The sequence below is a fragment of the Poecilia latipinna genome, unplaced genomic scaffold, assembly GCF_001443285.1.
Source record: "Poecilia latipinna isolate Pla-1442-1.1 unplaced genomic scaffold, P_latipinna-1.0 Scaffold1275, whole genome shotgun sequence".
NCBI lineage: Eukaryota > Metazoa > Chordata > Actinopteri > Cyprinodontiformes > Poeciliidae > Poecilia > Poecilia latipinna.
In genome coordinates, this window is record NW_015113891.1 from 150,400 (window position 1) to 178,366 (window position 27,967).

The 27,967-nt window shown below is 36.4% G+C and overlaps 1 protein-coding gene and 1 long non-coding RNA gene across 2 annotated transcripts; one reads left to right on the plus strand and one right to left on the minus strand.

Annotated features, from left to right (window-relative positions):
* Positions 1-903: 903 nt before the first annotated feature.
* LOC106961178 (uncharacterized) lies at positions 904-19,774 on the minus strand. Its single transcript, XR_001427723.1, has 3 exons — positions 18,391-19,774; positions 7,668-7,680; positions 904-918 (listed from the first exon to the last, which is right to left on the minus strand). It is a non-coding gene; the product is annotated as an uncharacterized LOC106961178 (long non-coding RNA).
* LOC106961177 (ATP-sensitive inward rectifier potassium channel 10-like) lies at positions 6,800-24,043 on the plus strand. Its single transcript, XM_015054726.1, has 6 exons — positions 6,800-7,062; positions 16,456-16,801; positions 19,781-19,992; positions 20,803-20,934; positions 21,124-21,301; positions 22,644-24,043. The coding sequence occupies exons 2-6, from the start codon at positions 16,456-16,458 to the stop codon at positions 23,039-23,041; spliced, it is 1,266 nt and encodes a 421-aa protein (XP_014910212.1). The 5' UTR covers positions 6,800-7,062; the 3' UTR covers positions 23,042-24,043.
* Positions 24,044-27,967: the final 3,924 nt, after the last annotated feature.

Consider the following 27,967-nt stretch of genomic DNA (forward strand, 5'->3'; position numbering starts at 1 on the left):
CTTGACTTCAAAGACAAGCAGACAGAAAACAGCTTTAGAAGAAGTTTAAGTGCTGAAATCTCTTGTTTTGTCCTCCACTTGTGAAACTCGTGTAGCACAAACTGTTCCCTGAGCTACATGGACTAAAACAGAGTGAAATAACTAAAAAGCTTGAATCAATCAAAACCACTTTAAACAATTACAAGAGGAAATGTGGAAATACTATAACCTAAATTATTCTTTCCTCTGGTAGATATACATTTAAAGTAAACTTTTAAATTTACAAAATTTTTCTCTGACTTAAATCTGTGGAGGGAGCTAAAAATTAGGGTGATGGCAATGAGGCCTTCCAACCTCAGAGACTTAGATATCATCACCAAAGATATAAATATTCAAAATAATAGAAACAAAAAAACACAGCTCAGTAATTATAAGAAGAGATTGATTTCTGTTATGACAACGAAGAGATTTCCATTGATTACTAGGAAGGCTGTAAATCATTTTCAACACATCAATTTTCAAAATAACATATAAACAACACAAAGTATTGAAAGATTTTTGTCTAGTTTCCTATTAAACACATTTTTTGTGACATGAAAATAAAATCTGAATCTAAATTTGTAATAATTTTGAGCTTCCTTATAGTTTTTTCTACATATCATCCTTGTCTTAACTTATTGTGTTGCATGAATCAATATATGCATTCAGTTCGCTGCAGCACTGAAAAGGAATCCAACTAGACATTAAGCCATAAATCTTCTCCAACGTTTGCTCCTGACAGTATTTTTCTTCTGCACGCAATGGATTCCTCTGATGGAAGAACTGATTGCCTGGAGGTTGTGCTGATGCTCAAGCCATTTGTTTTCTCTTTTACTCTCAGGATATCCAGATCCTGTGCTTTAGCCTCACAGAAGGAAATGCTCCTCATTTCATCTCATCCTTTCTACCAGCTGAGCTTCTTTGCACATGGATACCAGACAGTCATTTCTACCTGGATAAATATATTCATAGTTTGAGCAGCGGCACTCTTGTCTGTTAAATTTATTTTCTTTCATTTATGTCATAATTTAGCAAACATTTCTTTAGAAGTCTTTTACAAGACAGAATTTTCAATATTAGTTAAGCATCTAAAAATAAATGCAAGTTTTAAATGTTGTTGATCTGCTTTCAAGCTCCTGTTGTACTAAAATAAAAATAAAATGCTGAAATGATCAGGCCAAATCACAGGTAGACTGTATTATTTTTTTTAATACGATCTAAAGGCATTTTATATGTATGTGGTTCAATTTAATTTGTTTAACTGAATAAATGTGATTAAACTCGGTCAAAGGCCCCATAAATCTATTTAATTCACTTTAATTAGATTATTTTTCAGGTCTTATTGAAGTCTGCTTAGTTAAATTCAACTCAGTTACAGTTAGTAAAATTTTATTTAATTGAAATCAATTAATTTCAGTTCAATTCAGTCACAATCAAATCATGTTAAATCAATTACACCTGCCTGCATTTTTGAAGGTTTTATAGACACATTTTACTAAAAGGTGCTGCAGGTTGAGAAAAATGTAAAAACATGTATTTAATTTTAAAAACTAGCAACATGTCAAAAAAACAAAAAATAAAAAATTCAGATCATTTTAATTTAAATAATTAGCACTGTTTATTAAATAAAACAGTTTTATCCATAGGTATTCATGCTTAATTTCTAAAATTTCTAAGCACCTCTATTTTAGGAAATGTTTTGTAAACTTTTGTCCATTAATTAATACCAACCCAATTCTGAAAATGAGTCTCTCCTCTCAGGTCAACCTAATTAAGTTTATTTCACAAAGAAAAAACATAAAACAAACCTGAACCATGAGCTTTAATTTAGAATCACTGTGACAGAGTCTCAGTTCAAGGACTGCTCTTGAAAAACTGATATCTGCTTCCCTCTGGTGGTCAAATTAGAGCAGCGCAAGAAAATGGAATTGTGAAATTCATTCATTTAGAAGACAATGAATGTGTATCATGTTTAAAGTTAGTATTTATACTTTTAAAAACTTTTAAAAGATTTTAGGGGCTGCAGTTTACCAGCATTACTGAAAACTGCACTCATTTCATTTTAATTTGTCATTTTCAATTACTTTATTTCATCTAAGAGACCAATAAATAAAACAAATAAACGTGAATTTTATTTTAGATTTGCAAATGGTCCACGCAACTCTTTACGTAATGATGTCTCTGCTTTTACCAGCTGGCCGACTTAAATCAGAACAGGAAGGAAGCGAAACGACAGGCGAAACAGAAAATTTATATGCAAGAGAACAGAACAGACTGGGTGAAAGACTGCAGAGAGAGGCAGAGAAAAGAGTTTTTAGGCAAGAATAAAACAGAGGTAACTCCACCAACAGCGCCTTCAGAGCCAAAAGCACTGGCTGACCCCAGAAAACACAAACACTCTCAAACAGAGTCCATTTTCCCTTCACTTCATGAACACAGGATGTGGTAAACGTTTCTTTTTCAGGCCTGATGGTAAAAACCACGCTGATCTCACAAGCACATGAAAACGTGATCACATGTGAGTATATTCCAGAAAAAGCAACATGTTGGGTTTTTCAAGTGTCACAATTTGTAATGAAATGACACCTAAACTGAGAAAAACAAACAAAAAACACAACACCCACATTGTGACCTTATCACAAGTTAGGTTTGTTAAAAACAACAACAAGAAAGCAAATAAAAAAAACAGGAAATTTGACTTTGGTTCTACTTTTTTCCCCAGTGTACAGATATTTTAAAAGTAAATATAAGTTTCTAAAATGGTGGAATATACAGCTTTGTATATTCTGCATAAATATAGTGTTTTTACAGAAGAAGAAAACAAGTTTGAATAAGTGCCTCTGTGCATTTATTCAAACTGAGTGATCATGGGACTGTTAAGTGCCCATCAGAGAAGAAGATGTCTCTGTGGGGGCTGCTTCTGTTGTAACCCGAAGTTAAAAGTCTAAGCGGTTTGTGTCCAGAATGTGTGGGGTCTGCTGAGACGTTAACTGCCCTACTAGCTTGTACATGGATGGAGGAAAGGTCAGCCATGGTGATCCTCTCTGCATTGATGGACAAACAGAGGACAGGCATGATGCCTCTGTACAAGACGAGAGATACACTTCATGCTGAGAGTTTTGGACAGCTGAATAACCCTTTTCGGTAACACTTTATTTGAAGGGGGTGAATAAGACTGTCATGACACTTTCATAAACATGACATAACACCTGTCATAAACATGAATAAGCCTTCATGAATATTTATGACTGTTGTCATAAAGCGTCATTCGGTAAATTATGACATTTTTAATACAAAGTTGACATTATTCAAAATGTCTTTGTTATGACAACTTGACATTAACCAAGAAATCATTACTGTTTAAACTTTACCTTTAATAACATAAAGTTACCTAATTTTTAAAGTGAAATCAATAATTATTTTATAACAAATTTATATCAGTAATGATTTATTGGTTAATGTCAAGTTGTCATAACAAAGACATTTTGAATAATGTCAACTTTGTATTAAAAGTGTCATGAGTCTTATTCAACCCCCTTCAAATAAAGTGTTACCCACTTTTTTGTGTGTGTGATAAAAAAACTGAATTTATTCATGTATTCTCTTACTTTGAGGACTTTTCCAGCAAATAACATCACTGAAAAATTTTGATGCACTGAATCCGACAAGGGGAGTAAAAATCCAGATGAAGTTGTGTGTTTTATGAGTCATTGTGAATTCAGGGGACATGAACCACAAGAGAAAGAAAACTGAAACTGGCTGGTTTAGCTGCGTACATGCATACGTTTCTTGGGTGTACCGAGCTCTGCGACCGCAGCGGAGAGTCACGGAGAAGTTCTCACCTTACGTTTTTCTGCTCATAGTTTTATCAAAGCAAGGTGCTTGTTGCTCAATAGCACGTAGTTTTCCTTCAAAAGTCCAGGTGGCGCCACATTAACCACAAAATGCAACATTTTAGTGACAGTTTCATATCAAAACAGCTGTACTTCATATTATCAGCAGATGCTGTAACAGTGTAGAGATTTAGAAACATCAGATCTGCTTGAATCATCTACAAAACCTTTAGATTGTGTGATTTTCTTATGAATTTATAGTCGAAAATACATTAGCTCTAAAGGAAGCCGTTGCTCTGAATATATTTCATATTTTACTCACAGAAACTTGACTCAAGTTCACAGTTAATGACAGGTGGCCTTTATGAGTGATGGTGGGAGGGTTTCTCAGAAAGAACCACTTTGAGTAACTTCCTGTAATGAAGGTTCAACCGACAGAGGAAATATGACGCAGTTTTACCTTGTGCTTGATTTTAGTGAGGCCCCCATGCACAGTTTCACGTAAAAGCATTTATACCCATAGTACTTCTCTACACTTACTGTGAATGTGTGTAGAGATACTCCTGAATCTAAAGTAATTGTGCCCAGCAGGTGAACAGAGTCTACCTGTGTGTAATTTAATGTCAGTATGAATCCAGCTGACCTGCGAAGGCTTTAGAGGTTTATTAGAGAAACTTAGAGAACAAACAGCATCATGAAGACCAACAAACACAGCAGACAAGTCAAGGAGAAAGTTGTGGAGAAACATAAAGGTTATAAAGTATGAAAATGTTTAATTCAGGAGCAGCATCTTGTTGAAAGGAGAAACTTTCATGTTTTAACAAGATAAAAATCTTGTCATAACATTATAACGAGAAAGTCGCTCGTTACACTAAGATATAAAAATACGATCTGATAGTTTTCTCTGACTGTCTTCTCAGAGGTGTTGCTGCTTTACTGATACAACTTTCTTATTTAAATGAGAAGATATTTTGGTTTTAATGAGATTTAAATCTTATTAAAATAAGAATGTTTTCTTGTTTTAACAAGTTTTGCATCTAAGAAACTGCTCCTGAATTTATTTCCAAGCTCTGGCAGTAAAACGTGTCGATAATAAAGCAATACAACAAGCTCTGTAACCCTTACAGAATGCTTTGTTTAATCCATAATCTGAAAATAGGAAGAGTACGGGACAACTATAAATCTTTATCAGACAAGAAACAACATGCTTATAACAGTGTTTATTAACTCTGAATCATTCATGTTGTAGATGTGTCACTGCTCCAACACAACTGATTAAAATGATTGTATTGCTTCCTCAGCATGACATCAAGTACTTCAGAAGAATATTAATTACTCACTCATTTAGGTGTGAGACAGGAAAACACCTAAAACATGCAGGATAGTGGGCCTGAAGACCACGAGGAAGAAACCCTGGCTTATGGTAAATCTCAACAAGCTGCAGAAATCCCCCAGTCAGGTTGGAAAGTCTGTTAACAGGAAAACAATTAGACATTCTCTACCCAAATCTTATTTTAATTGAAGAGTGGCAAGAAGGAAGTTATTTCAAAATAACAGCCAAAGAAGCCTGCAAGTAAAGTAGGAAAAGAGCAAATATGTGGAAGAAAGAGTTCAGTGAAATAACACTTCCTGGTCAACCTGAAAAACACAAGTAACAAATCAGTGTAAACACATCATCACCACAGCAAAGCATGGCGGTGGCAGCATCATGCTGCAGATGAATGCAGTGAAACACAGGGTAACTCTGGAGGAAATCTTGATGGTTCAGCTTCCATCAAGGCAATAAATCTAAACCAAATCAACAATGAAATGGTTTAAATCAAGGTGCTGCAGTGGCCCAGTCAAAGCCCATGCCTAAATTCATCTGGGAATCTGCTGCAAGACTTTAGAAATTATGCTCCATTTTACTTGAAATCTAATTGTAACAAAAAGCGTCTGCAAAGTATTGACTCCACAGGGTTTCGACAGAAATGCATTTGTGCAAATTATTATGTTCAGATTTTATTCATAAAAAAATTTGAAATACATTTATCACCTTTTTTCCAATCCACAGTTATAAATTACTCTTTGTTGGTCTATCACTTGAATCCCTCATTGCGTGTCTGAGCAGTATAGAAATGAAAAGTTTTCTATAAATTGTTTACCATGAGAACTGAAACACTTTCCACTTCCTGCACTTTTTCGGTAAAACCACCCCAGAGTGCTGTTGGTAAAGAGTGGTCCAATGATACAGGATGTGGAGCTAAACCATGCTTATACTGCACTTTGAACCATGCAGTGTCACAGAAGCCCTTCATTTGGCAGGTGGTCTTCATCTGCTCCCCTCTTTTCGTTGAAATAGTGCTTTGTCACCCTGTCCTGGTGCAGGAGGAGGACTTGTATTCACCTCACGGCCGTCCCTCCTTTATGTGCTGGAGCCTCACAGGACGCTCGGTACAGATGCTCTTGGACACAGCAAACGCCGGCCACAGAAAGTGTGAATAGGGGGCTCTGTGGGTTGCCGAAAAGGGGTTTTGTGGTTCCATCTTTGTGCATGAGCGGAAGTGTGTGTGTATGTGTGTGTGCAGGGTTTTTTTGTTGGGGAGCCGTGTGTTGGCCTGCGCACATGGAACATCCAAAACATGTGCTTCTTTGCATGTGTGCAGGAAGTTTTAAGCAAACACTAACACTTTTAAAGTAAAATATAATCATATGCATTACCATAAAATGCAAATGAAGTCCACAGATGCAGATTCAAGCCCATTCTTCCCTGACAATGATGTACAGTATGAATGGGCAGTGCAGTACATTTGATATCTTGGGGGTGAACTGGCCCACCAGGGAACGATGATCAGTTATTGCAGCAATTACACAGGACATAATCCGTACACAACAGGAATTCAGGGTGAGTGAGAGAGGGACTCGAAGGGAAAGAGGGAACTGAGAGAGGGAGGCCTTTTATAAAAGCCAAGTCCTGCCACTTTGGGAGGAAATTACGGGCAGTGAGACGGCGGGCTTCGGGTCCGAAACGGGAGCCCAAACGAGCCAATGAGAGGCCCCATAATTCTGCTCAAGTGGTGTACAGTATCGTGGGACGCAGGCTGCAGAATTACAGGGTGTCCTGTGAGCATGCGTATGACAACAGAGAAGACATGTAGAGCAAAAGGCTGAGGCTCTGGGCTCCAAAATCCTCTCTGCACGTGACAATTAGCTTACAGTCTGCTCTGAGAAGGTAAGAAAATTCATTTATCAGCATAGCTCAATAAAACTGAAGGAATAAATCAAGAGTGGGTGGAGAAATCAAACTGATGTGATTCTCATTTTTTGCAGGTGATAATATTCCCTCAAAATCCTACTTGCTCATTTGCCTTCATTTTTTTATTTGATTCTATTAGAGAAATTTAATATGGTTACTATACTCTGTACACATATTTTTAAATACATTCTTTGTGTACATTTAAAACATTATGAAGTTGAATCTGAATTTATTTGACATTCTATAAAAAGTGGTGATATTGCCACATTTTTTAGAATTCATGATATTTTTGCAAGAATTTGATGCAAAAGCAGGACAATAAGTGGCATTATAAAGAGTAAAACAGAAAATAGACACTGTTTTCTTTACAATGGCTGAATTGTCCAAAGCTCATGCTTTGGTTTCAGCACTAAGCAGTGAACTGAGCCAAGTTGAAAATGTTCCTCCACTGTATTTGGGTTCAGAGAGTCGGCAGCTTGGAATAAGAAACTGTGGGAAGAAACTTTCACATAAAACACATCAGAACCCATTATACACCAACATAGATTTAAAATAAATATATATTTCAAAGATAAATCTACACCAAAAGCAAAACTTTCTTTAAAAATTGAGAAACGTAGTGGAATCAGCTAAACTCAATCACGTTTTGCACTGGCTGAAATTACTTCATAGAGAAACTTTTGTTGAAGACAAAACTAATTAATAGAGTAGTTCTGGTGTGATTTTTAACCATTTTTCCACACAAAATGTTTAAAGATTCAGCAAATATCTGCTACAGAATCTGGTCTTTAGTACTTTTTTATAAATTTTCAACTGAATTTAACCGACTGGCTCATTATAGCAGCTTTGTTTTCATTCTCTAATCTCAGTAGAGAGTTTCATTGGTTGTCTTTTTGGGGTCATTGTCTTAATGAAACAAAAAATCATCTTCTTCTGGTACATTTCTACATTCAACCATTCTACATTATAACAGCAACAAAGCTGCTCTGCATCATGATTTTCCCATCTTCAGACTTCACTGCTGGGATCCAGGTTTTTGGATGACATGCAGGAGCATTTCTGATCCAATCGGTCCTGTCAGTGGAATCCAAACAGTCCATTTGTTATGTTTTCTACCAGCATTTCATAGGCTTGTCAAAATATTCTGAAGCAAACTTTAAATTATTTTCAAATTTCCTTTTCTTCAGAAGTGGAGTCTTACGCATTCATTACATCCATGTAATTCCACGTTTTTCTGAATCTCTCTGCAGGTGGTTCTTTGCTCTTCTTGTATTTTTGTTAGTCCTTTCCTAAAGATCTTTGATTATCACCTGGTGGTGGCTGATTTATAATGAAATTATGTTGTTTATTTCCTGATTAAAGCTCCAACTTATGTTCACAGTAATAATTAGAAGATTAAGTATCTATTGCCAAAGTCATCAGTATGTTTTGCAACAATAATGTAGCAAAGACTTTAGATGGGTTGTTTGCTGTTACTGAGCATAAAATGCTAATGGTGTGTTGCCTTGGTGATGAGTAACCTTATTATAGGTCTAAACGAGTTGATATCAATTTGCACAGATAAGGAGCATGTTTACTCAGTACTTAATGTCTGTCTTGTTTAGCAGCTGATTTGTTTTGATCTCTGAGTGTGTGTACATTACTTTGGTTGTAACCTCCATCCGGTGTGAATTTAATATCTGTAGCTACATTATAAGCATGTTTACTGGCGTTCTCACTGCTTATGTTTCTCGCAAAACAAGCTGTTTTTGCATGTGATTCACAGGAAGTGGGAGGAAGTACATCTAAGTGCTTAATATTTATTTTAAAAAGTTTTAAATCGGAGAGAATTTGATAAATTATGACGCTCTTGTAATGCAGAGTTCACGTGAGTCAAGGAAAGTAAAGGTGAGAGGAAAACAAGCTGTTGTGGAAATGAAAGAAAACATGCCAGGGTGTGTGAGTGCATCCAAAAGCGAGAAGGGGGGAGAAAAAGAGAGGCGGAGGAGGATTACTTCTCAGCTCAGAATATTAATGAGGGCTTTTGTCACAGATCTTTTTACTCTTTCTTTTCCTTTATAATGTTCTCTCACTCTATCTTTCATGCACACATCTTTAAAAATTCCTCACATTAACCTTCAACCACATCCTACACCATCCCAAAACAAAGTCTGGTGTTTTTCCACCTCAAAATCAAGGATAAAACACTTTCAATCTGACTAAAACAAAAATATTTTTGCAAGAAAAGACATTCATACAGTAACATAAGATATGCAAAAGAAAAAAGGACTAATGCGTGCAACTGCTTTCCCTCTCACACACGTCCACACACACGCAGATGGACACAGTCGTTTCTGTGAATGGCATCTTTTGTCTCTTTTATCTCAGTTCCCAACAAAGCATTCCTGTGTACACAGAGGAGAGAGGCAGCGAGAGAGAGGGAGAGGAAAAGGAGAGAGAAAGATAAAAGAAAAGAAAAGAAGAGGGGAGGGAGATCAGGAAAACATCCAGCACTCCATTGTCTGGCCCAAAGACGAAAGTTTTAATTCAGTTTTTTTTTCTTCTTCATTTGAAGCAGGGGTGTACATTAGCGTTGCCATGGAAACCGGATACAGGCAGCGGGGGAAGGTTGATCCCATTTGCTTCCATTAGCTCCATCAGTTATCTGATACACGGCCCAGGTGGATTTTGTTTTTCCTCCACGAACACGTGAGCGCCGTGCTGAGTTCAGGCGACAAGCGAAAACTGGGTGAGGGTGAGTCAGAGTTGACAGAGTGAGACACTTTCAATGGTGTCATTGTAATTACGAAGCTCACTCTTGCATAATCACAGCAAAGCAATGTAATTAAAAGTGACTGGTTATGTAAGCCACGCTCGGGATTCCAAATGCACAATTTCATTAAGTGTGTGGACGTACTCGCTCTTTTCTGGGCAATTACTTTACATTGGAGTATGAACACACAAGCACAAACACTTGCTGAGGAAAATTACAAGCCACCTTACTCATGGCCAATAATTTCATCCTATTTAATATTTTCATAAGCAGATATGCAGAATAAGAGTCAATCTTAAATGATCGGAAGTGCATTTTATTAACTTTCCCAACAGAACCTTGATGGGCTGAGGGTAATGTAGTTATTTTATTCTCTCAATGTGTGATGCTGTGATACAGAAAAAATGAGATGCACACATTAAGCTTCCTTTAACATTCAACAGGAAGGTTTATTCTTCTTAATGAACATACTCTACATACAAAGCTTATCAAATGATTAATATTAAATGCTCCAGGTATCACTGAGTAGCTGCAATAAGTAGCACTTTGATTCAGTGCATCACAAATGGCTGTAATATTCCTTTAAACCGAACAAGAATTATTTTAACATGCTCCATTTAACATCATGAATTTTATCAAATGACAAAATCTATTCACAGATGGTTTTTAATTCTCTAAACATATACATTTTTTAGGTAGTGCTTTTAACTCAAAATCTGTGTCCTTTTTTCTCAGACCTTTTGTGTTTTTAACTAACAAAATAAAGATATGAATTTGCTTCTAATTATTTTAATAGCTTTTACAACTTTTATTATGTACAAATAAAATATACTTTTTTAGCTTTTAACTGTATCCATTGTTTTAACAGTTTAACAGTATTTTATCTCTTACAGAAAAAACTGACTACAGAAATGAAAAAGGTGTAATGTTTCTTTAATCATGCGTCACTTTACTAAACTTCACACATAGGCAGCCATTACCTACTTACTGAAAGTCATAACAATATGGTTTTTCAGGTTTTTGCAATAAATATGCAATGTCCAATTAAGGAGACCAAAATAATGTAATTTATGTGAGAACCGTTTTAAAATGTGTAAAATACAATAAGTTAAAAGTGAAGCTAGCGCTACTCAGTTAGCTCAATATACATGTACAAAGTCTGCTAGTATTAGCCTTAACTAGCTTCCAGAAATATGAGCCGTTTTCTACACAATAATCACAAATTGCATGAAGTGAGTCATTAGTTGAGTCTCCATTCAATAACTTCTTCAACTCCTAAAGGTAACCAGCATCAAATTACAATTTACTGACCTGTGATATAGAAAAGATGAGACACAGACGTTGAGTTTCCATTAGCATCTAACAGGAAGGTTTATTCTTCTTCTCTGTGCCCAACTTTCTCTATGCTAACGGTGAACACGCGCCCCCTAGCGGTTGTAAGCGGAATCACATTAAATTATAACTTATTACAATGAGAAATTAAGAATAGAAAAAGAAAATTAATGTTGGGGTGTCTATTTTTATATTTAGTGTTTTAATTTACATATAGCTTTTTTTAAACCCCTATATACTAGCATAAGCTAACCTAAAAACACCACATTTTAGATTAGCACTAATCCAAACAATTTTGTTTCTATCTCCATCTAAGAGATCTGCTTTAACTTGGTTTTTGCATAGTCTCTCTGAATCATTTAGAGTTTTATTCTCTTGTGGGTTCTTCACTTAAACCAAGTTTTCTATAAGTTTTTGGTCCAGAGACTGAGATGACCCCAGAATAAGGTAGATTTTGTCCAGTAAACCATTTCTCTGTGGATTCAGCCATATATTTTGGGTCAAACCCACAGCATCACAGATCCTCCACCATACTTAATAGTAGAGATAAAATGCTCATTAACATATTCATTGTTTGTTCAATGCCAGATCCGCCCTGAGTGTGTAGAAGTTGAAAAGCTCAGTCTTTGTCTCATCAGACTCTACAGGTTTATGTTTGTTGTGATAGGACAGAAATTTTTTTAAAAAAAGGTTTTCACAGTAGATCAGACAGGAATGAAAGAAATAAGGTGGAAGACAGACATGCAGAAAAAATCTCAGAATTGGGAATCAAACTGCAGACGGAACAATTGAGTTTTATAGAAGGTTAGAAAATTTAGCAGCATAGATATTTTTCAGTAGCCAAATCAGTCTATGTGAGCAGGAAACCTGTTTTGACACCATTCTCATGTTAATACAGATAATCTGTGTCATGCCATATTTGTAACCCAGGGAAGCAAAAATCTGGGATTAATCATTTAAATATTCTAGACTGAGCATCGTAAAACTATAAAATTAAACAAAACAATGGGTTTGGTTTGCAGAGGTCACGTCTATTTTTATATGAGCAAAGTGCAGCAGTGCCAGCTGCTGCTAACTTCTCCTTAATGTTGATTTTGAGGGAGAGTTTTGAGAATATTAGCAGGTTTGCTATTTATACAAGTAAGTAATCACAGTGTCAAGGTAATTCATGTAATCAAGATATGTCAAATATTATTTTTTAACAGCAGTGTAGCTATGCATAAAAATATGTAAAATTAATAAAACAGAAATACATTTTAAATAAATCAATTTCAAGGGCTCTCTAGTCTAACATGTTTCCAAAGAGTTTAATTTCTATTTTCAATACTTTACCTCTAATTATTCATTTTCTTATCTGTGTCATTTTTAATGCATTGCTTATCACAAGATTAAAAACTGCCATCAGTTTTGGGAAAACACCTTTCCTCGCCTTTAAATAGGTCTCACCACAACGGAAATGTTCTTTTCAAAATCCAGGGTTTTGAACGTTGTACTGTTTCCATAACCCACAAAAAGACCCGACAGAAACCTCCCACTCACATAAAAAACATTTTACACTGAAACAGTGCTCAGAGATATAATTGTTAAATTTGACCAAAAGTGCTGTGACCAAACAAAAACTAAACATTGTTTGCATGAGAAAATTTCAGAGACATTGTAGCCTAAAAGTGCAGAAGAAGTTTAAGACTTCTCACTCTCAGTGCTGCTATCTCGAGTTTCTACTTAGGAATCAACTCTTTGTCCAACTAAATGTCTCCACCTAGAGTAAATAGAAAGCTTCTTAAAAACAAACCTTATCTAGGTAAAAGTCCTAGTTTTGCCAAAGATTAGCACCTTAACTGATGCGTTCAGTTGTCTCTTCTCCCCTCGGAGTCACAAATGAGTCTCTGTGTGGGCGCTTTGTTGGGCTAATGCATCTTATTCTGCTCCTTTCACTTTTCTTTCCTTCTCATTATCTTACTCCCCTGTGGGTGTCCTCTTCTTTGGCCTCTGGGGACTGTTGAATGCCGCTGAAATGTGTGGAGAAAACAGTAACAGCCTGTGGGTGAAAGGAGTGGATTACAGTCTTGACTTTACAGGAGTGAACACCACTGGCAGCATAAGACACTCCTGTGACTTGGGTGGATTTGCTTTTAAACGACTGCAAGATGCATATGTTAAATAAGATACTGCTCAAATATTCACAGTAAACTAATTGTGATTAATAATTAGAACAAGCAAAAATCTTAATTAATTGCAGTTTATTAATAGTTTTCTTTAAACAGTTGATGCAACTACTTGACTAAAATCCAAGTTCATCCTGATTGAATTTAAATCTTTGATGCATGAACTAAGTTCTACTGTAAAGTAATATAAACAGATGTTTCCAGCAAACACACCGTGAACTCTAAATAGAAAAAAAAATATGATGAGACTGATGACAAGCTAAGCAAATTGTAATCATAGAACCAAAGGTTTTACCCTGGCAAGTGTTTCATGCTGTGTTTTGGAAATGCTCTCAACACTTTTGATCATTTTAATTATATTTTTCTTACTTAATGTCTCTTAATGTTTAAGTTTTTCAAGAATAGCACACCATGTTGCTTCTTCGCCTGGTTTAATTTACTCTAGTGGCAGCATGAGAGCAGCAGCTCTTACGTTTTACATAAAAGCACATTTAAACCACTGCTGCAGAATTTACACAACTACTAACTTCATACAGCATCAATTCATAATAAATGTTATTTGCTTTTTACAGCTATTTATATATTACAGCAATGGCTGCGCTAATAGCGACTTGCTCACCTCAGGATGCTGGATGCTTAAAACTGAAAATGAAACTGATGGCATTATATTTTCTGTGTAATTCAGCAATAAAGTGACCACTTGGTGGCACTCAGAGCACTGCAGTGTCATTCATGGTCAATTTACCCTTAAATATGGAACATGACATTACAGCATCATTCCCTGGTGGGCTAATTCACCCCCAACATTTCCGTCCTACACATGTGTTGCTCTAAAAACTAGAGATTTACTGTCTGTGACATGAAGCTCAATTTAAGAGGGAAAGTGTGGTTTTACTAAGAAAATGTGCAAGAGAAAGGAAGACAGATGGAGGATGAGGATAGCAGAAGAAACACTGTTTTTACTTGTGATGAAATAGCAAAATGTGAGTTCCATATCCAAATTAAGTTATGACCTTGTTGATACTGAATCACACAGAGATAGAAACTGCATAAAAATCAAACTGCTTTTATAATACTTGGTATATTTAATTTATTCTAAGGTAGCATATATAGGGTGTGTTTATGTTAATGACTGCAGACAGCTCATATAAGTAGGCTTATGTTATGCAATAAATGAAAAACGTTATATTTACAAAGTTACAAACATGTTTCTGCTAGATTATCAAGCTGTTTTGTCAACTCAGGAGGAAATATGTTGGTGAAAAGTTAATTAGTAGTACAATTAAATAAAACAATAAAATTATTTTAAAAAGACAGGAATAAAACAGCAACTAACTGTTGCTGCACCTGTCTCATTCGTCCCTCATTCATCTATTTATCTCGACTCTTCTGGCCTTCCATATTTCCGCCAGCTAGCTGTGCACTGTAGCATCAAAAGTTCACAGAAAACCTCAGAAAGGGTGTTCATGGCACCAAACTAAACGGAAATGAGTCACCAATGATAAGAAGGCCTAGTTATAACAATCTAGGTCTTTGATGACAGTGAAAGATAAAAAACAAGACTTCTACAAATGAAGCAGTTTTTTGAGCTCCAGATATCTGATGTTACTTTCTTTTGTTTTAAACCTCTCTGCAGCTGTAAATCTTTATCCTCCTTAGCACATTCAGCTTTTACTACATCTACCAATCATTCACTGAGCGACATTCAGAATATAAATATTATCTCCACCTTCCCATCTGTAGATTCTTCTATCATGCACTGCTTTATTAAATAAAAGTCACAAATTGCAAATCAAACTATTGAGCAGTTAGTACATCCATCAGTTATCTATAGGACAAACCGGGAGACTTACATTAATAAAGACAGTGATACATGATGTCAGCGTCAGTAGATAAATGACTGCAGCCAATATTTAAACATTTTGACAGTTTTATAGTTGTCCATTTATATCTTCAAAATTACTTTAACTTGTGAAGGTCTCATGTAGTCGATAAGATACTTTCTTGGCTTTCTTTGAACTTCCACTAGTGAAGCAGAAGGTGGCAAAGTATAAAGCAAAACACTTGAGTCTGATGAAGAAATGATCTGCAAAGCACACGCCATGCAACAGCCACACCCATGCAAGAGAAAGGCTTTTGAACTGTTCACTGATTTTCATGCAAAACTAGGTGAAATATTCTGCAGCTATGATTAAAATGTTTCCTGTTAAGCATTGTAGCTGTGTCCCCATGCATGGTTTTCTGTTTAATTTTACTTTTCACTTTTTTCATTTCCTCTGAAGAGCGTATTCAGAGGGTTTATGGAAAACTTTATGTAAAAGTAATGGATTTTCATAGTTTTAACATGCTAGTAGAAATAAAACTCTTAAAAATGCAAACTCCAGGTCTCCTCTTCTGCAGACATTGTAGAATTTAGTCTCGACATTATACATCTGTTTTTCTGCTTGTTTATCTCGACTGTGTGGTTTGGGTTTGCTAATATGTTTGTGGTCGTCAACAGAAGCACACAATTTGCCTATTGAGAAAATGTCTCACTGTCATTAATCTTATATATTAACACTGAGGATGAATTTACTTTTCAAACTTGTAGAGAGTTCATCCTATTACATTTGCATTTGCAGAGAATGAGTACATGCTAAAATTTTACAATGTTTGCAGAACGAGATCTTCTTCCTGTGATGGTATCATTTGATCGTGGCTACAGATATCAAATTCAGAAGAAAAACTGTTTTTTCCCATGACAGCTTTACACCTCAAAAATTTCCAAATCTAACTTTTTGCTTGAATATAAATGTGGTTTTCCCAGACTTTAAAACAAAATAAAATCAAAGCAACAACACAAAATGTAATTTAAATAATGTGTTCTGGTAAGTTTAGATATTTCTATGTATGTAACAGATATATTTAATTTTGAGGAAGAATTTCTCTGCTGGGAAGTGATGTGCAGTTAAACGTTTGTGGTTTCCACTGAACTTTAACAGTAAACCAGTACTTTTGTGTCTACTCATGTGTCATAGTTCTGCTGGTGTCATTAAAGTTTGTTATAGAGATGAAATAGATCGTGAATCAATCTAGGGAAGTTAGACTTCAACTTCATTTTTCCCTGTTTGTTTTTCACAGATGACTTCTGCTACCCCACCCTGCTCTCGCAGCTCTTCCCCTCAAAAGGTTTGCCACTCTCAGACCCAAACCGATGTTCTGAAGCCATTGCTGGGCGGCGGCGCTTCTGTTGGAGGCGGGACTGTGCGGAAGAGGAGACGCATCCTGTCCAAAGATGGCCGAAGCAACATGCGCATCGAGCACGTCAGTGGGAGGAATGCTCTCTATATGCGTGACCTCTGGACAACTTTTCTTGAAATGCCTTGGCGCTACAAGTTCTTCCTGTTTACAGCAACGTTTGCGGGGACCTGGTTTCTGTTTGGGGTTGTGTGGTACCTCGTGGCTTTGGTGCATGGAGACCTGCTGGGTGAGAGAGCAGAGGTTTTATAAAAAAAAAAGTACCTTTACAGTTTAACACCCCCCTCAGATCACCCATGCACCACAGAGTTTCCATATCTATTCCATCTGAGGGCAGGATTTTGCTAAGAAGTAACATCAGGGTTTATCCCGCAGTATCAGGCTACATTTCAGACATTTCTGTGAAGATTTCCTGCCTTTTTTTTATGAACAAGCACAGTTTAAGTTGTGAATAAAGTCAAATTCTTCAGTTAAACTTTGATTCAGTACTCTAGAAACTTTCAGCTCAGTTAGGGTGTCATTACGAGTTTCATAATGAGTCAACTAGAAAATGCAACTGAAGAAATTTTTTTTTTTTTATCAAAACAAGACCTGAAGCTTCTGAACAGACAAATGCAAGCATCTTAAAGAGACAAAGACTATATCTATCTTTCTATCTATATGCATATCAAAGTTAAAAAGTACTTTTTTTCAATTAGTGAAAAAGTAAGCTAACTGAAAAGGTTTACATATATGTATTTATATATAGATGTTTATATATGTAAGATTATACATTTTATGATGAAGACATTCCTTAGTTATTGTTAATCATAAAACATATATTATAGTTCCAGTTCTCACAAAAGTATGCAGGGCCGTAGGACGTTTTTACATCTGGGGAATGTAGAATCTTATTTTACTCCTAACAGATTTAAGGTGAGGTGTTTATTTATCTAATTAAAATAAAAGAATATCAGCCAAGAAAATTCAGATTTAACACACAAATGTAAAATTAAATGTTTATTTGCATGCTGCTGAGTGGAACAGGTATTTAGTCTCACAGCTACAACAAGCTTTTTGGCAGTCAGAGCTGGAAGATCTTCCCTGTAATCAGTCTTCAGACTTGGAGTACCTCTCAGTTGGAGTCTTGGCCCACTCCCCCTTTAGCTGTCATTGTTGCCTCCCTTCACTGATTGGGTCTGAAGTTCAGATTGCCTTAGCCACTTCATGACCTCAATTTGCTTTGTGGTTTTGCTGATATGTTCTTAGTTGAGCTGGGAACCCCATATGTGACACATTTTCACTGTTTTGCCTTGGGGTAGAAGGTTTTCATGCAAAATTTTTAGGGTACGCCGCCCCCAACATTTGAAGTTGCTTTGTACTCTTAGCAGCTAAAACAGGCCTAAAACATAAAATAGATGATAATCTTTGCTTTAGATTTTACATTCACACTACTTTTGGTTTGTATTAAACCAGTTAGTTAGCTAAGTATTGAAGCAGGTAGAACTGAAAAGAATAAAATCTCATTATATGAGTGATTTTGTGCAAAAAATGTAATGGACATGTTTAGATAGCACATAGATCTATCCTAACCTGTTCAAGGAAGCATAATAGGCCACCTTTAAGAATGTAAGAAGGCGAGGTTTTGCTGAGTTAAGACCAGAGCTGCACATATCTATGAATAAATACGAGAGAGGAAGGGTGTGGTGAAGAGAAAGAATAAAACTGCCTCGTCTGAAGCGGTTGTCATCAGAGAGAGGGGAACTGAATCTTAGGTTCAAATATTTGAACCTATCTTTTTCAGTGAACTATAAAGTAATTTTGACCTATGATCTAAACACTTTTGACCTATGATCTAAAATCCCCTCACTGCCCCAAAGTCATTTTAATATAATAGTTCACTAAACAGGAACATGGTTATAGCTTGCAGAAAATTCCCATGAAATTTATGCACCAATGATTTCATTTTTTTATTTTTATGGGAAAAGGTGATTGTACTTCAGAGAAACAATAACTCACCACCCTGATTCAGATCTCTTAAAACCTCCCTTAAATCATGACTAATGGAGAATCAGGTGCTGAAGTTGTAACCTACCATACAGCTTTGACTCAAAGGCCTTTTGACACAAATACACTAAAATTTGACACTAAAACCGTCCTTGATGGTTTCAGTGTCAGAGTTATTTTTTCCTGTTTAAACCTCACTTGTTTTGCAACAGTCTCTTTGCAGCTCAGCAAAATGAGTGACAAAATAAGGTGAGCAAAACTGAGAGCATTGTTGCAGGACTATAGAGGTGGGAAAATTCAAATAAAAAGTGAGATAGTAAAAAACTGTGTTAAGTAAGAGCGGATGTTGCTACGCTGTGAAGCAAAGACGAAGATCTGTAGAGTTTGAATGGTGTGAACTGATAGTCTGATCCGTTTCTGCTTTTTTCACCTTCTGTTTGTGCAACAGAATCAACATGATGCACTTTTTTATCTAAAGCCGGAAAATAGATAAACTGTTAACATGATAAAATCATTAGACATGAAAACATGGGTGCACTGCAAAAACAGAAAATCTTACAAAGTGTTTTTGGTCCAGTTTCTAATGCAAATAACTTAGTACATTTGAACCTTACTAAAGAGTAACTTTTTAGCAAGATATGGAGGCTTGTTTTCAGTAAATAATTATTTAATATTGATGAAAAAGTGCATGTTCCCTTGGCAGATTATTTCATTTATAGTAAGACATCTTTCTCAGGTTATAAGTTAATTTATCTGCCAATAGAACTAGTACTTCTTCATCAGTATTAAGGATTTATTTACTTAAAATAAGCCTCTATAAGTAGCTAAAAAGTTACTGTTAAGACAGCTTGTCTTATTTCAATTGTCCTGAGATATTTGCACTGCAAGCCAGATCAGAATTACTTGGTAAGATTTTGTGTTTTTGCAGTGTGAAGAGTGCTCTACTTTGCAGCCCTTCATACATGCACATAAAGACGTTTTGACAGTTACAAAGAAGTGAAGCTTCTGGTTTTATTTCCTGTAAAACCAAAAAACACACGAGTGCAATACAAATACGTTATCCTCACAAAATAATAAAGAAAAGCACACCTCCTCCTCCTCTTCTGATGACTCATGTTTCCACTGTTTGGCATTACAAGAGTCCACCAGATAATGTAGGCATTAAACAAAGAAACGTCTGCTGCTTTACCACAGCCTTGATGAGCTGTCGTTTTCTTTCCAGAGTTCGATCCGCCATCCAACCACATGCCCTGTGTGATGCAGATGCAGACCCTCACAGCAGCCTTCCTCTTCTCTCTGGAGTCCCAGACAACCATCGGTTATGGTTTCCGATGCATCACAGAGGAATGCCCGGCTGCCATCATCCTCCTCATCCTGCAGCTGGTCATCACCATGCTCCTGGAAATCTTCATCACCGGCAGCTTCCTGGCCAAGGTCATTAACTGAATAGAGAAATGTGGGATGACAAGGTGTCCAATCCAATGATCCAAACAGTTGGGATGCACAGGCCAAAAGTATTCATACCCCTTGTAGTTTTCCACTTTTTGTCGACTCTTGGCCCAATCGCGAATCTTTTCTGCACTTTGCTCCATTTGATTAAGTTTGACCAGCTTCAATGTCCCTGATAAAGAAAAGTTGTCCCATAGAATAACATTGCCACCATTCAATGGAACAAATGAATGCGTATTGTTCATTTTTGCCACTATTGGGCCACATATATGAACTTTAAGTTCAAATTAAAGTTTATTTTTTAATAATGGGACAATATGCATTAATGAAAATTTTCATGTAAATGCATACAATTATAGACAAGAGGTGAATTTCTATTGAGATGTGGATGTATTAAGAAAGGCATAAAACAACTTTAAAATCTTTACAAATTTGCATGTAATCAACACTGATATTTTTGACTTTCCAAGAGTTTTTAAGATGTTTTTTTAAATGAGATTAGAAATGAAATGTCCCTTATGTCACTCTGCATCATATTCCAAGTGTGAGAAGCTCGATAGAAAAAAGTAGCTTGACTCTGCAGTTTTCCTTTGGTCTCATCTGACCAGAGCTGTTTGCAGTTCGAAAACATGTATAATTTTTACTTCATGTAAACTCTGTAAACTCTCCTGGTAATAAGAAAAGGTTCCAGGAGTGTAAATATGTTTGCAAGACACTGAATCCTGATTTGTCTAAGAGGAAGACAATTAACTGAAAATACCTGAGAAAAATAAAAACTGAGCTTTTCCCGGTCAGATTGCACGGCCAAAGAAACGAAGTGAGACGGTGAAGTTTAGCCAGCATGCTGTTGTATCGACCTATGAAGGCCAACCCTGCCTGATGATCCGGGTGGCCAACATGCGCAAGAGTCTTCTTCTCGGATGCCAGGTCGGTGCACATGCAACTCTCAGACAAACAGGAACAAAATGAGTCAAAGACTAATATTTCGTTGACTCACTGTTGGATTTGTGGATTTTTAACAAATATTTCCATGCAGAGTTGAATTCTTTTGCTGTGCAATTCTTCAAAATGAGAATGAGTCAAACCAAAACAAGCAGTGTGTGCCATTTCATTTAGGTGACAGGGAAACTCCTGCAGACGTCCCTGACAAAGGAAGGTGAAACAGTTCGTATGGACCAGAGGAACGTGCCCTTCCAGGTGGACACTTCCAGCGAAAGCCCCTTCCTCATCCTTCCCCTCATCTTCTACCACATCATCGACGACACCAGCCCCCTGAGAGCCTGGGCCGCCAAGGGTGAGCTTGGTCAAAAAAAAAATACTTTGTTGGTATTACCACATGTTGAGGGTGTTTTGTTACGTCTCGAGGCTTTTGAGGGCTGTGCTCTTAAGAAACCCTGTTGCTTAGGCAACAAAACCATTTTTCCATTAGCTGTTAAGAAATGAGAACTGAAAGGAACATTGCTACGCTCTCAAAAGCTACATTCACAGCAGAAGTAGACCAAAATTTTAATAGGGCTCCTTGGTCAAGAGTGTGACACTTAAAGTGTCTGCACAGCATAACATTAAGTTTAAGCTACAGCGTTATTGTTTCATTTCTGAAACATTTGCAATATTGAAGTAGCAGTGAATGAATGTTCACCAGCCTTCACATACTGAAGAAAACAACTATAAATATGTGATTGCCAAGAACAGAAGAAAAGTTGCCAGTTTTGTAAATTTATTGGTAACCTTGATCTCTAATTCAGTTTTAAACCCCAATAGATGGATTCACCCTTCATTCCTGTACTCTGATCAGGAACTTTGTCCCGACGTTCTTTTCCTCTAAGCCTACACCTGCCTTATGCCTGTTTAACACAATGCTCTGCAAATTTAGTTTTTGTGCAGTGATGGTTTGAGTTTGATTAATGGGTGACACATGACTAAATGATTGTATTTACTACCAGATGCAAGCGTTCAAAAGGAAGAAGTTGGGCAATGAACTTGCAAAAGGGAAGATAAAAATAATCTTTTTTTGGTGGTTAGTGGACTGTTGAAGTGCATCAGCCTTGACTTCCTCTGTTAGTGTGTTTTATATATAAACTTCATCTCACTCTTCACTTCTTTAATGCGCAACACATTTTTGTAGAAGATCTTTCCATTTATGGGAAAAGAATTTAGAGGAGATCTATTGATACGTTTTACATGTTGGATGTTCCTAGATTTACTTCAACTCCCATTTTTATTTGCTTTCTTATTCATGCATTTCTGAACTGGCTGAATCCTTGCAGGGTTTGTAGAGCCAGAAGTCATCTCTGGTTGTCAGTCCTTCACAGGATAAAGCAAAAGCAAACAATCATGCATGCACAAACTCAGACCTAATGACAGTTTAGGATGGGCCATGAACCTTGCATTAAAGTTTAATATTCATTGGTCACAATAGAAACATGTTTTCCTGTATGATGAAAAGCTTCTTTTGCTGCCTGCAAAAGTGACACTTAAAAGGTAAAAATATACAAATATAAGTATAAATTTCTTTGGACTCTGAGAGGAAGTTGGAGAAAATCCATAGCACCCTAAGATCAGTGTTGATTCCTTCTTGTCTCTTTACCAGTTTCTCCTCATCCTTTTTAGCTAACCTGCTAATGTTCCTTTATCAGGTGGTGGATGGACAGATCCAGTGTTGGCTGACTTTGAACTCTTGGTGATCATGAGTGCCACAATAGAGCCGACCTCCGCCACTTGCCAGGTCCGCACCTCCTACCTGCCAGACGAGATCCTCTGGGGTTACGAGTTCCCCCCCGTCGTCTCTCTCTCCCAGTCTGGCAAATACGTAGCGGACTTTTCCTTCTTTGACAAAGTGGCGAAGACCAAGACGACCCCCATCTTCAAATCGTCCAGTTCGCAACACGAGTACCAGAGCAACGGAGGCGGACCCGTGTCTGAGGTGACAGACCCGGAGAAGATTCGTCTGGAGCAGAGCTACAGGGAGCAGCGAGGCGAAGACCGAGGCCGAGTCAGAGACGGCCCCGTAAGCGTTCGCATCAGCAACGTCTGAGCAGCTAAACTGGCTGAAAGTCAAACATTTTGTAGCAAAACAACATGAGAGTTTGTGAAGCCTTTCACACATGTAAGACAAAGATTGTTTTATTTTTTATTTTTATCAAAATGACTTAAAGCAAATACGTATGGTACTGCGTTTTGTAAGGAAATATTTGCTAAAACTGCTGTTGTTCATTCTCATCTTGTCACTTATGATGGAAAATCTAAAAAAATCTATGCTAAATCTATGCTAAAAGAGTCAAAAAAGGAAGAAATTAAGTGTAAGTCGAATATATTTCATCTCAGATTAGACTGTCTGATGTGAAATCTATAAAGTTCTACCTTCATACTTTTTGCCATTGTCTCACCATCACATTTTTCCTTGCATACTTTGTGATGATCTGACCATCCAGGGCTGAATGCTCAGAGCTCCATATCATGTCTATAGGTGCCTCCAATTTGCTTAAATTGTTTTCATCTTATTTATTCAGAAAATGTCTCCCTCCTCCCTACCATGTCAGTCACTCCAAACATTCACTCACACTGTGAATCTTTATCAAAGCAGACAGAGTGTCTGCATGGCATAGCGTGAGATTAAGTCATAACATCACCTCAATGTTGGAACCTTTGAAACTGCAACTTTTTTAACACATAATGTTTGTATAAAAAAAGCTTTTTGAAGCTTTTTCCACCTTTTTTGTGACAATTTTCTATGTGATCCTACTAAGAACTTGAGAGAATTTAAAAAATCTGCAACAACCTTGAGGCATAAGTGTGCTCAACCTTAAACTCTTTGTTGAATCTCTTCTTGATTCGTTTCTAGCATTCAGTTTTCTTTGATATGAGTTTAATATCATCCAACTTTTTGTCCTGGAAACATTCCCAGGCCCTCTGTGCTCACAGTCTCACAATTTATAAAATCGAGTAGAACCTGATTTTTCACACCGTGCAAAACTGTGAAGCTGGTCTTTTACTGATTTATTTGGATGGTGAAAAATAAAATTCTTCTTCATCTTCAGTTTTCTGTTATAATCCATAGATCTTTGGACTTTTAGTTTTATGTTTCTGTTGCTTCTTTCTTTACTTCTATTCTCCTTCTTGCCATCTTAGTTTATCCCTTGTGTCAGATCAGCTGTTTTATTGTTTCTGTTTTGGATTTTGTCATGTTTCTCTCTGTCATCTGAAGGTTTTGGGTGAAATGTAACTAGCATGAGGAAATGTTCATGTCTTTAACTGCAGTCTAGTCTCATATCATCTGTGGGAAAAGTAACTCTAGAGAATGATTCGGTCACCATGTTTCGCTTTGGTTGGTGTTCATTTGCTGATCTGTGGTGTTTTTGTGCCAAACTTTCCATCTGTAACTGTGGCTAAAAGTTCCAGTTTGTTTCCATCAGACCACAACGGGCTTTTAGCCAGAACTTTTCTTTTGAAGGAAATGCTTTTATCATGCAGTTCTACCCAGGAATATGAGAAGTCCCTGACGTTGCCGTCACATGTAGACCATAATACTTCTGTGTTCTTGTTTTTGTAGCATGACTGTCGTTACGGTGGCATGACACATCTATTATCTACAATCCTCCTGACAAATGCTTATGAGTTTTTGCTTAACTATTTTTGTTTATCCAAGAAGACTGATTGTTTAAAAAAGTGCCTAAAGGTTTTCATTAAGGTTATGCACATGTCAGCAACTTTTTTATTTTTTCTATTTTCCTTTTTCAGTAGTGTAAGGTTATGTTACCTCCAAGGGGGAAAGGATTTATCCTGGCCAAATTTTTATATGTCACAAAAATCTGGTATTTCGCTAGGGGTCAGAAGACGTTTCTAGACATCTCTGAAAGCAAATGAAGCACAAAGTTTGCATACATGTGAAGTGTGACATAGCTGTTAGACAATTCATGAAAACAACTGTTTTGTGAATGTAGACAACAAAAGCTGATTTACGTAAACACTCATTTATCTGAGGTACAATGGTGGAAAAGCTGAAAGGTCAGAAACTTATTCTGGTCTCTTTAGGTACTTCCCAGAGCACTGAAGCGTCACCTTGTGAGAGACTTACTCACTCAAAAGCGAGACAAACTGAATGTGTATTTTTAAAAATGTGAAAAACAGAAGTAAGGAAGTAAACACAAAATACCCCCAATTTCAAAGAAAAACATTTTTCCCTCCTCTGTTCAAGTGAATGTGTTGCAATTTTCTGCACTTTAAAAGTGCTTTACTAATCCCAAAGGGGAAATTGCTTAAGATGCACACAGCTACGGTTTGTTGAGCAGAAAGTCATATGACTTTAAGTGTTTTCTTCTTACATGGTAAGAAAAAATAGCACCAAGCTCAAAAGTCTCACCCTCAACTTCCTCCCGAAAATCAGATTATTTTCAAATTTCCTGTTGCAAAGTTTGCAGTGGAAACTATTTAGAAATGTTGTATCTCAACTTTAGAGTTTCTCATTGTGCATTTTAGTGCTGAATGTAATTTTTTTGTTAAACTACAATATGACATCTGTTTCTGTATCAAATGAACATTGTAGCACTTTATTGAAGTAAATAATGATTATTTGCACCTTCAGTAGATTAGTTGACAATTTGTCAAACCTTACCATTTGTAAAATATTCCACTGAAAGCACTCTGAATTTATATAGACCAGCTTCTTTACAGCTGCTGTAAATTTAAAAAGATAGTCAGAAACCTGCTGTTCCTTTGTCTGTGACATGCAAATGAACAAACTCCAGTGGATGTAAATACTCATGTAGAGATGTTGTATCTGTGCCTTTAACAGTGAAGTAAGTCTGATTGTTGTAAGCGCTGGGTGCAATCACTGCATAAAGAATTATTGGAGTTTCTAATTCTGTGAAATAAAATCAAAAGCATCTTATCAAAGCTCCTTCTACACATATAAATGTGAAAGTATCTGAACAATAACGGCTGAGATATAAGAATGTAAAGATAAGAATGCCATGTAAAGAAAAGGTGGTTGTGACTGATATGAGAAATAAGGTGTGGTGTGTCTTCTTTTAGTTCTTTGAATTGTATATTTCAAATGAGGTCATTCTTTAACAACTGGTCTAATAAAGCTTATTGTGAAATATTACATTTGGCTTGTGTCTTTTGTTCTAATTTGATAAAAACTGAATTCCCAAATAGTTTCAATTTAATCCAAAACCTAATGACATTGTAAAAAACAGATAATAATGAGCATAAGGATAAAAAAAGAGTAAATATCTAAAACTGTGATGCGTTTCTGATGAGTATAAGTGAAGTATAAGTGATAAAATCATCATCCAGTTCTGTATTTTATAGTAGCAATTCACTAAAATGTCATAATTCTGTTGGTTTTCAAATTGTGCTGACTTTATCAGATCGCATCAAGTCATTAACTTGTAGGGTTCATTCTTCCTGGATGAGAATGTAGTGAAAGTGGATAATCGCTGGTATTGCGTTGTTGACTTTGCAGCAATCCCTCATATGGCGGAGCAAGCATGCAGCGGCAGTAGAGAGGAAAAACTCTCCTTTATCAGGAAGAAACATCCAGCTGCTTCTACAGAGAGAAAAACAGATAACTTAAAGTTAAAAGTTTAAATAAAAGTAAATAATGCAAAATTAGAGAGTGGTAGGAAAATGTAGCAGAGTGAGAAAATGTGGTCAGCAGGCTAAGACTTTAGTAGTATAACTATAGAGATAACTCAGGAAAACATAAGTAAGATTAACTAAAAGTTTTAACAAAATGTAAAGTTTTAAATCTACTCTTAAAAGTAGATATTATGTCTACTTCACAGACTAAGAGTGGAGGAGAAAAGCCAAAACAGTCAATTATGAACATGAACAACCACAGCTTTTTGGAAAACGGAGTTCAGATTAAAACAATTGATCTGCCCAAATTTTTATTTTGTAATTTTGAAGTCTTTTATTTAGAAAATTCCAGAATTTGCACATAATTTATATTTTTGTTTATCTGATAATTTTAAATATTAGATCGGATGTTGTTACTCAGTTCTTGAGTAGCCCTTTTAAGAAAATGACTTGTTGACTCCTTTGTGGCTACTCCACCCACCTTGGACAGTCAACACCCAAAGCTGATCACTGCCAAACTTACAGAATCAAAATATCTCTTGAGTAAAACCTGCAAGGCAACATGTAGCGAACTAAAACATCTCAAACGGCAGCAAGTTATGGCCAGATCAAAAGAAGTTCAAGAACAGATTGGAAGCATTAGCATCATGTGCAAAATATTTCTATTATTAACCCGCAAACACAAGCCATCACTGAGTCACATAGAACTCTGTTTTTTTAGGAGTGATGCCTGAAAGTTCAGCAAGACAACAGGAAGTGTGGTGTTGCAATAATGCAACACCACACTTCAGACATAAACTTATGTCTGAAACTTCTGACATAGTTAAAATCTGTCTGAAGTTTCCCAAAGTTCTTTTCAAACAATATCGGTGGATGAACTCAGTGACGCTGTTGTTGGCTGAGCAAGAAAACTGAAGTTAAATTGGATATCTGATCTTCTCATCCTTCTAGTTGGAAATTATGTCTTAAGATTTAAAATCCTGTCCCTGGCTGTTTGCAGAAATAACCAGAATGAAATGTTTTGTAGCTGCTTTGCTGCTTCTCTACCTGGACAACTTGAACCATTAATTCTGCTCTAAAGGGGAAAAGTCCAGCCATCAATATGACCTAAACTGTTGGGTTGTGCAGCAGGATAATTATCCAAAGAACACCAGCAAGTCCATCTCTGAATGACTAAAAAAAAGAAAATAAATAAATTAAATGAATAAAAAAAATAAAATGAAGGTAGTTCAGATCTGGATCCAATTGTGATCCTGTAGTACAACTTCAGTTTATTCAACCCTAAAAATTCCTCTACAAGTAAAAGACACAAGATGTCTGTGTGGGTGGGGGGTATGAGAACATTTACTGGTTGTGTGAAATGTTATTTAACGTTCCG

What these genes read in the sequence shown, in the direction of transcription:
- LOC106961177 (XM_015054726.1), top strand. Translation starts at nt 16,456, where the DNA reads ATGACTTCTGCTACCCCACCCTGCTCTCGCAGCTCTTCCCCTCAAAAG. An exon ending in GTCTTCTTCTCGGATGCCAG is followed by an intron (nt 20,935 to 21,123) that starts GTCGGTGCACAT and finishes CATTTCATTTAG; the next exon opens with GTGACAGGGAAACTCCTGCA. An exon ending in GAGAGCCTGGGCCGCCAAGG is followed by an intron (nt 21,302 to 22,643) that starts GTGAGCTTGGTC and finishes TTCCTTTATCAG; the next exon opens with GTGGTGGATGGACAGATCCA.